The sequence below is a fragment of the Octopus bimaculoides genome, chromosome 23 (assembly GCF_001194135.2).
Source record: "Octopus bimaculoides isolate UCB-OBI-ISO-001 chromosome 23, ASM119413v2, whole genome shotgun sequence".
In the NCBI taxonomy this organism is placed as follows: domain Eukaryota; kingdom Metazoa; phylum Mollusca; class Cephalopoda; order Octopoda; family Octopodidae; genus Octopus; species Octopus bimaculoides.
Window position 1 is genome coordinate 106,472 of NC_069003.1, and position 10,510 is coordinate 116,981.

At 34.5% G+C, this 10,510-nt stretch overlaps 1 protein-coding gene across 1 annotated transcript in view; it reads right to left on the reverse strand.

The window, feature by feature from the left end:
- Positions 1-10,510, reverse strand: part of LOC106879463 (integrator complex subunit 9) — a 28,333-nt gene that overhangs the window by 14,096 nt on the left and 3,727 nt on the right. Inside the window, exons 3-12 of the mRNA XM_014929027.2 lie at positions 10,357-10,426; positions 9,323-9,391; positions 8,433-8,572; positions 6,830-6,916; positions 6,423-6,543; positions 4,797-4,886; positions 4,081-4,125; positions 3,203-3,314; positions 2,848-3,028; positions 1,495-1,555 (exon numbers count right to left, since the gene is read on the reverse strand). Coding sequence (XP_014784513.1) covers positions 1,495-1,555; positions 2,848-3,028; positions 3,203-3,314; positions 4,081-4,125; positions 4,797-4,886; positions 6,423-6,543; positions 6,830-6,916; positions 8,433-8,572; positions 9,323-9,391; positions 10,357-10,426 — 976 coding nt within the window. The remainder of the gene's footprint in view (positions 1-1,494; positions 1,556-2,847; positions 3,029-3,202; positions 3,315-4,080; positions 4,126-4,796; positions 4,887-6,422; positions 6,544-6,829; positions 6,917-8,432; positions 8,573-9,322; positions 9,392-10,356; positions 10,427-10,510) is intronic.

A 10,510-nucleotide genomic window follows, 5' to 3' on the forward strand; every position in this document is an offset into this window, starting at 1 on the left:
ATATATATATATATATATATATACACGTAAAATACACCATTTTGAGAGTGGCCATTGCCAGTACCACCTGACTGGCCCTTGTGCCAGTGGCACGTAAAAGCACCCACTACAGTCTCGAAATGGTTGGCGTTAGGAAGGGCATGCAGCTGTAGAAACTCTGCCAAATCAGATTGGAGCCTGGTGTAGCCATCTGGTTTGCCAGTCCTCAAGTCAAACTGTCCAACCCATACAAGCATGGAAGGTGGACGTTAAACGATGATGATGATCACACACACACACACACAAATTTTACACATATATGTAAGTATATATCCTTCAAGAAAGAAACTATAAACATAGGCAAGGAAGTTGAGAAACTGGTGCTCTTCAAAGGAAGCCCTTTTCAATATTTCTGCTGTACTAAATTACAGACTCTGCTAATTATTCATAAAAATGAATGATTAAATAATCAGTGTTTAGATAATCCCAGGTAGAGCTGTGATTAAGTAATCCTAAAGTTAAAATCATTTGTCTCCTACCCATCAGGTTTTTGGCTTTCTTCATACACAGCAATACATCACCTAAATGTATTCTTATTTTAAACCGATATTCTTTCATTCTTTCCCTGATTTTAATCAATGAACAACCCTGGTTATGCCGAAGCATCACTTTCTAGGGTTAAGTCAATTCTATCAAACCCACCCTCCAATACTTATTTCTAACGAATGGCATTTACTTATCATCCTACGAAGGACGAAGGCTAAGTGGAGAGGATCTGAGCTGAAGAGACTTTCCCAGTCCTACCATTATTCACCAGCTGTCTCGGGCGAATGGAGTGAGTTTATGCTGTCATTTCTAGTCGCTTCATCAACTTTGTGTTCCTGCATTGACTTTTGGCAACAACTCATTCCTGATTGAGCAGACCTCTGATGATCGGAGACACTCCAATAATGAATATCCCACCTTTTTAAGGGTATGCAGGACTGCATTGTGTAATGTGTCTTTTCTCTTTTCTAAATAGCAGGGTGTAATTTGAAGGACACTCAGTTGGCTGCTGTATGTAGTAGGTCAAGTGACCATATAGAGGCGACCTTGTTGACTTCAGTTTTACAATGTTGTTGTTATCTCAAAATTCCTGATCAATCCTAATCAAGCATGCCTACCATTGAAGACATTCAAGCCGTAACTATTCTATCATTTTGCCAGACAGAGTGGATCTCTAAGTACAGCATCCAACGTGTCCTATTTATTTTAAGATGATAGAATTTGATTTGAGGGAGATTTGTCTATTATTTGTAGCAAGTTGAGCAACCACATAAATACTTTATATCTACTGATGCTATAATACTAAAACTAACTAACTCCTCTTGAAGGGCAAACAGTTAGAAGTTTCCTCCAAACTGTAAAATGACACAGAAATTCACATCAAATAACAGAATAACAGTGAAAAATGGAAAATACAATGGCATGTGGACTGAACCCAACCAGAATTATGAAACAAAAATGTGTAATTACCTCTGCATGAGGAAAAGGGGGCTCAGGAAGGTAAACCTTATTTTGTTTGGCAGTAGATAACCTTAAAAATAATGATAAATAAATGAGAAATATTTTATAGAGAATTATGGTGGAAATTAAAAGACAATACAGTTAGAATTAATTTTGTAAAAAAAAAAACAAATATAGAGCCAACAAGCAACAGCAAAATATTTGACAGTGTTGCTTATCTGAGTAAAAAAGTCATTTTCTGCTCAAAGATGAAAATATTCTCAATTGCAAATTAAAACTAACTTCATTTTGCCAATTTGAGAAATTTAAAACAGATCAAGTAAAGATTAAAGTCACTTCCTTTGAGGTTATAAAATTGTTCATTATGTTAGTATATAAGCCACTATTAACTTTTCTAGAGATAAAATATTTATTTGAGATTTACTTCTATCTTTCAGTTTGGTCTCTCATTGTCATCAAGTTTTGTTAATGAACGTCTACATACTTCAGACAGAATTTCAACAAAGAACCTTTATTTCTACAGTATAGGTAGTAATGCTCTTTTCCACAATTAATACAATTAATGTTACTTTTTTTTTTAGCTTATTTAAATTTATTTTACAATAAAGACAGTCATACATAACTGAAGTCCATGCTGGGCTTATTGATTGGGTTATCAAACCAGTTAAAACATAGCATGGGTCTAAATATTAAAAAAAATGTATCATCTCGGGGTGCAACATGTAGAGCTCAAACCACCATGCAGGCACTCCTTTGTTAGCTTATGTATATGTAGGTGTGTATTTACACCTGTGAATCATTCTTTCACTAAAACTTTGCACAACTTTTCATTCTATCTGAATTTTTATAAATTTATTATAAATTTTTAAACACAGAATTTATAATGACCACGTAGAGTTCAAAAAATGATAACCTTATTGACAATTCGGCAGCCTATATACATGTGTGTGGATGTCTCTTGTCTTAATATCACATGATTTTTCTAAATGTCATTCATTTCCTGTCTTCTGTGAAAAACACACCTAGCCATGGACAAGTTTGGAAACAAGTGAAGGCAGGCAACAGAAAGGCATCCAGCCACAGAAGCTCCACCTCAACAAATTCCATCTGTCACAGGCAAGCATGGAAAAATAGATGTTAAAAACAATGAAAGGGAGGTAATGCAGTTCCTGCTGTTTATTTTACCCAATGTCTACCTACAAGTCCTTGAAAGAAAATATGGCAGGACCCAAACTTAAAGACTGAGAGGGACCATACTACAAGTGATTTAGTTCAATATGCAAACTGCCACAGTTAATTCTCACAGCTCTTGATTTGAAAATTAACAAAGAATAATGAATGAAACCAGAAAGAACTACTTACCATTCAGAGAAAATATTGGCATATGCTAGAGTACTATCAGATACTGGTGAGAGGAAATACATGGGGACTTGTCCCATTGCACAACTGTCCAAGTGCCCAGATAGACACTCAAAGAGATCATATGTAATTCCAGAAGGATAACAGGGAACCAAGACATTTCCACCATTCTTCACTGTCAGTGCTGTATACAAAGCGAGAAAGAAGGAAAAATCTGTCTGAATGAGTTCCGTCTGCCCCATGCAAGCATGGAAATGTGGATGTTAACAGTGCTGATGATATATGCACACACACACACACACACACACGTATACACATACACAAGAGTAACTCACAACATGACAATAATAAAACAGACCTGCTTTTAAACAAAACTCTCCGATCATAGCATCAGGGTTGGCAAGGGGTCTTTGAGATAAACAGCTAAGAATGAGAACATCAGCATTCTTCAGAGGCCCAGTTTCCATCGGCTGAAAAATAGGAAAAAATGAAAACGAGATCAATCATAATCATTATCGAGTTTTTTTCTCTTCATGCATGTGTATATTTGTGTTTACATGTATGTGTGTGTGTGTGTGTGTGTGTGTGTGTGTGTGTGCATGGAGTGGTGGTGCACTAGTGTGAGTGTGGATTTCAATTTACATGTAAAACCAGATAGTTTTAATTGACCATGACTACTAGCATCTACAGAATTGTGTGTGTGTGTGCATGCATGCATGCATATATATATATATATATATATATATATATATATATATATATATATATATATATATATATATATATATATATATAAAATTCATTGACTGAAACAAACTCACGAACATTTAACTGTAATATTGGATCTTTTCAAAGTTTATTGGAATATACTTGTCAACACATGTGCATAGAATACATTTCTCACAGTCACAGACAAAAGAGTTCTCATGTTTGCTTGTTACTATGGAAACAGGCATGAATGTGTCTGTGACTTGGCTAAAATTACCCAAATTTTTCAAACTTTAAAAGCTAATAACTCTTTATTTATTGATTTATTGCAAAAATGAATTTCAAAGCAGTGATTAGCATATCATTACACCAAATACGAAATCAATTCGAGCAGGAATTGAACAGATTGAAAATTGGCAGCCAGACAGAAAAGATCCTATTTCATTTTCTTTTTTAACTCCAGTTGGAATTATTAGAATAAAAACCATTGATTGTTTTCATGGTAATATTAAAAGCTGTTCAACTTACTTTAGGGTGAGTTGTTAGGGTAGACGTACCAGCAATGTATACAATCTGTAAGTCAAACACAAAGAGAACAATTTAAAAAGGAACATCAAAATTTTAGGGTTTAATGTCTGTTGTGAATTAGATGAGTCAAAAAAGATTAAGTTTCCTACTGAATTAGTTGTAGTCAAAAATGGAGACACTGAACTAAATCAAAACATGCAAAGTATAAATAGAAAAAAAAAGCAGATATTGAGCTACATATAATCCTGGTCTCTATACATGGCTTCTATGGCAACAGACAATAGCATATGATATATTTTGATGAATAAATGCTTTTCTGATATAATTGGATTGAACTATTAATTAAAATTTGAAATACAAAAAAACTTCTGACTGAACCTGGTACACACACACACACACATATACAAATACGTACACACACACACATATATACAAATACGTACACACACACACACACATATGCAAATACGTACACACACACACACATATGCAAATACGTACACACACACACATATCTTTTGACAAGAAATTGACAAGAAAATCAAGAAATTGGTGCTTGAAAACAACAATGTCTTGTGATATTGTTCTATATGAGATCTTATTAGTTTCACCATTGTAAATCCAGTGAACTAGTGATGACCCCATTGCAGTTTTGTTCACAAAATGCTATAAAAAAATTAAATAAGTAAAATAAGGATTATAATGAATGAACTTACTTTCTCATACTGTGAAGAAATTACCCAGTTGCTACTGCCAAGACATACACCCGAGCTTGTGGCCATGGCATCTAAGGCACCAAAAAATTCCTAATTTAAAGACACATTAAGAAACATTAATAAATAATTGCTTCCAACAAAAGCAGAAGACTGGAAATTTGAGAAGCTGATTCCAGTATTTGACTGATAGTTTATTTTATTAAACCAAGAAAGATGAAAGACAAAGCCAATGGGTCACATTATGAAAGGTAAATTGCCACAAGCAAGATATTTTATCAAATGTTCTAATTATTTTGTCAATCCATAGCTCCAAAAATAATTATATATCTCTTTCAGATCCAAATCTCAGAGGTTTTCAGATATTGCATCCTCTATGCTCTAATTTATAAAGACTTAGGCAAAAGACCTTGATTTTAAGAGAAGGGAGTTGGTTGATACCACTAATCCCAATAACTAACAGGTACTCCATGTTGCTGCACCTTTTGTGTATCCAGAGCTTACACTGGGTGCATCTTATGGAGTTTCTACCTATGTCTTTTCTACAGATTGAGCAGGGCCATCCTACCTGAAGGGATTTGTGATTTGTCTACCTTCCTACTAACTATGACTTTGGTTTTTGCTAGGTTAACTCTAAGGCCCTTCAATTCTAGACCTTGCTTCCATACCTGGAACTTCTTCTTTAGTTCAGGTAATGATTCAGCTATAAGAACAAGGTCATCAGCATAGAGGAGCAGCCTGTCTTAAATTCCTCTGTTACTGCTTAGAGGACTATGATGAACAGGAAGGGGTTGAGCACCAATCCTTGGTAAACCCCTACTTGTACCCTGAATTCTTTGTTGTACTTGTTGTCCACCCTCACCTTACCAGTAGCATCCTTGTACAAGGCTTGCACAGCTCTCGTCTATCCCTAGTTTCCGCATTGACCACTAGACAAGGGATCAGGGGACTTTGTCAAAAGCTTTTTCCAAGTCAACAAAACCCAGGTACAGAGGTTTATCATTGGCTTTGTATTTCTCTTGCAGCTGCCTTACCAGAAATATAGCATCAGTGGTGCTTCTACCTGGCACAAACCCAAACTGCATCTCATCTAGACTAATTCTCTCCTTAATTAGTTAGGCCATGACGCTCTTTGTAACTTTCACCACCTGATCCAACAACTTGATACCTATGTAATTATTTCTCTCTCTCTCTCTCTCTACACACACACACACACAAAGACCCATCAAGCCAAGTGAAATTGTAGTCGTGGCCGATACTGACATCAAGTAGCTTGCAACCATGCCGGTGGCACGTAAAAAGCACCATTCAAGCATTGGGCCTCATGGAGGCAATGTGCTGGTAACACATAAAAGTACCCATTACACTCTCAGAGTGGTTGGCATTAGGAAGAGCATCCAGCTTTAGAAACCCTACCAAGTCAGACTGGAGTCTAGCGCAGCTCCACAGCTTATCAGCCCTGGTCAAACCGTCCACCCCATACCAGCATGGACAATGGACGTTATATGATGATGATGATATATATATATATATATACACACACACACACACATACAGATATATATATATATATATATATATATATATATATATATATATATGAGGTTTCTCGCAATGTTTTTTCCTCACCAGTTTTTCATTAAAACCAATAACTTGTACATGTGCAAGGCAGGAGTTGATATCATCAAATGTATAACATTTCTTCCAGGTAGACGGATGTACAGCATCACATACTGGAGGTGGTAGTGTTCTAGAAAAGCCAAAAAAGAGAAAAATTATCAGTTATGCTTGTTTTTATTTTGCCTTCAGTAGGAACTGATCAAGCAGGCATAAAATCAAGTGTTTCCATGACCATCCCATGAAGAGTCTATTTCCTATTTCAAACTGATGATTTTAATATTCAATATAATTTTCCTTTTCAAAAGCACACTTCACATCTCCCTATTTCTTATCTGTTTACAGTTCTATTATACTGTTTCTAATCATTAATTCTATTATTCCAACAGAGTTATTATCGAATGATGAATAAGATTTACTTAATAAGGTCTTCCGATTTCCATTTGGCAGAAACTCTTGATTTAGAAAAACGTTCAACATACGTCACCAACTCTTCCATATATTGTCTATGGGGAAAAAAGAAAAAAAAAATATCAGAAATAAATATTATATTACTGAAATGTAATTTTGAAGAAAGCAAAAAATAATAATCATAAAAATCCTACCATCATGTTGTAAACAAAACATTAGAAAACCCAACATTTTTCTCATCTATTAATAGGGAAAAAAATACATTTGTCCATTTTGTGGTCTTATTTCTATTGAAGTAGTGTGTCTGTTTGTTTCAGTTAATAAGATAAACTATGAATATATTTGTGTTTCACCCTTTCCCTTCACACCAGTCTCAAAGGTTTTGTAACAATCACAGGTGACACCTGACAAAGCCATAACCCCACCACCACCAGCATTTGTGACTTACAAAATTCGTCCCTAATACTTAACCCAACAACTGCTCATTTGCAAAAGTTAGTCTTCAGGTTATTTTCATTTCTAAATACAACTGGAAGTTGACCTTTTTTTACATCATTGAATATTAAGGTTTCAAGGGTGTTGTCTATGCTCTCAACACAGAATAATAGTAGAGACAACGGCCTTGATGTCAAATATAGTCAGTTAATAAATATCATAGTAACTGGAAGGAGAAAATGTTATGTCTTTTTTGTCAGAAGGGAAGTTAGGAGCAATTACCCTGGCAGGGTTTCTGAGACTTGTGGGGTGGAAGGAAGAAATGAAATGCAAACTAAAAGCTTGACCATAATGTTTGCAACAGAGGGGACTCCATTAAAAGTAGGCAAGGTGCCACATGGTAGTGTTAAACAAGACCACTAACGCAGCATTACCGAGTAAACCACAGCAGGATTAGAACTCGGAATGCAAAGAACCAGAACAAATGCCATAAAGCCTCTGGTCTGCCATTCTACGGCCGAGGATCGGTACTTTTCTTACTGACCCTAAAAGGATGAAAGGCAAAGTTCACTTCAACAGGATTCCAAATAAACAATGAGAGGCTTTCGATTTGACATAATGGCTGAAAGTGTTACTATATTAATTATATTTGAAAACAAGCAAAATTAAAACAATACAGAGCATCCAATTCTACAATTTACACACTTGGCAACTATTTCTAACAGATCAAGTAGCCTCATAGACAATCTATGTCATTGGCTGAGTAAAAAAGGGGTAGACTTGTGCCAACAACAACAAAAAACAATAATGATAATAATCTTCTATATTCTCTGTTTCCATAAGAGGACTGTCTACATAATGATATATGAGATGTTCCCTCAACACAGGCCCATCCACTTTGCCTACTGGTGACTATGTAGGCTAAGGCCAGCAGCCTCATTAAATCTGACTAGGGTTCCAGCTCTATTAAATCATAGAGCTGGAACCCTGTGAAATGTGCATGTCTCTCAAAAATCCTCCAATCTAATAAGGTTGTGTAACTTGATTTTTATGATTCAATATTTGTAAAAGTTATCCAATTTGTAATCAAGTAGGAAATAAAGGTAAAAACATTCAGAAATGAAATATGTGTGCAATGTACAAGAAGAAGGAAAAAAAAAGAAGTGAAGTTGGTACCTTCCTATCTGTACAGTTGGGTCGGTAGCGTAAACAACACCCTTGAAACCAGAATATTCTGTGATGTAAGGAAGAGCCAACATGCAAGTGTAGTTAGAGATGAGGATAACATCAACCTGTGACAAATTAACCATACGGGTCTGAAAATTAGAGAAATCAAATATCAAAATTACAATCATCATCTATCAACACCATTAAAGGGGAGGGTTTCATGTTAAATTGATTAGATGAGTCTCCTACACAATATCTCACCATTTAGTTGAACTTATTGTCTCATTTCATTTAAATTGCAACCATTTATCAGTTCAAAAATGAGTAAGAGGCAATACATAAAGGGGTACTTTTCATGTAATGCATTTAGAGCAGAAGTTCCCAGCTATGTTACCATCATACCCCATTTTTTTAATCGATCTACATCCAGTTTTTTTTCTTTAATATTTAGACAATAAAAATAAATATATTCAAGGCAATACTAAATAGGTTTCATATAATTTTGGAAGTTATCTGGAGAAAATATCCCTCAGTTGTTGTTTGAAGTAAATGTATTGTGGCATTTATTATGTTTATTGTCAGTTGTGTAACATATTCATGAATATTTTTCATTCAATCAAATATTTCAAAGCTAAAAAAAACTGGTCTTTGCAACCCTTTCAGAACTTAAGAACAAACCAATTTTGGTTACAACCTACTGGTTGAGAATATTAATCTCAGGCAACCAATTTGAGAGAGACCATCCCACTTAGGAGCATTTGAACTTAGCTTCTTCTGTTGATTTGTGTCACATAAGATATCTCAACTAAAGTATATAACACATCCTTTTTAAAGTGAAATGTTACTGAGTTTAATAAATTAAAAAAACAAGATTATTTCTACACAAGCATATTAATTACCTCTGGAGGCAGAAATTCCAAAGTGCCATCAACAAATACACGACCACCACATTCCTTTAGTTCTTTAGTCTGGAGGAAGGAAAAAAAAAAATTAGAGGAAAGATCATTTACATAAGATTAGAATTCAAAGCTAATAAAGGAAAACTTGAATAAAATTTGAGAATTCATCACTTTTAAAACATTCTTTATACTTGAGTGCCTTTGCTGTTGTCGACACCACATTTGTTCCTTGGTTGACATTCTGCCACTTCTTCTGACTAATCTCCTGTAGTCCAGCATCCTGAAAACAGCTTTTGCCAGTTTTCCCCATGGCTTCCTTTTTCCTCTGATCACTTCAGCAATCCTTTCACCACCCAACTGCCATCCAACTTAGTGCAGGCTTCTCTCTTGATCACAATCTCTGATTTCTTTCGTTACCAGTTTTTCTTTCAGATCATTTTTACTGCTCATGCATGCCAACATAACACATCCAGCAATACAAGTTCACCTCATTTTTTGCACATCTTCCAAATCCAATACTCATTTTTTGCTAATATTTACTTTCATTTACATAATTAACAATATATATATATATATATATATATATATATATATATATATATATATATATATATATATAATGATAAAGACACCAATAAATTAGTAATATAAAACATTAACAATATTTTTAAAATATCTATTACACCATTACAATTTTCTGCAATAGAATTTTATACCTAACTACAGCGATAATATCAGCAGTAATACTGAAAATAATTTCAAAGTGCATTGAGTTAGATATACACATATGGGTGCATATGAATAAAAAACTAAATAGACATATAAAATATTTCATCCATAATCATTGGTCTAATGAAATACATATTCTGTTTCATCTATGGCTCATTGAGTTCTCAGTAAACACTAATAAGCACAATTCAGGTGGTCACCTCATTAGCACTTCATGGAGGAACAAGAGGAAGATCAGTTATACTTGAAAAGACAATAAAAGACAATAAATAGTTGGAAACCTATTTGTTCATTCTCTGACTTACCACATCCTTTTGCAACTGTGTTGGTTGGTTGTTTGGTGGAGTCCAATTTGGTAAGTTATCAAACTTAGAGCTGAAAAGAAATTTGAAAAATAACTGATTTCCATAGTAGATTGAAAGACATTATGATATTGGTATGGCAAGAATCATGAGACAC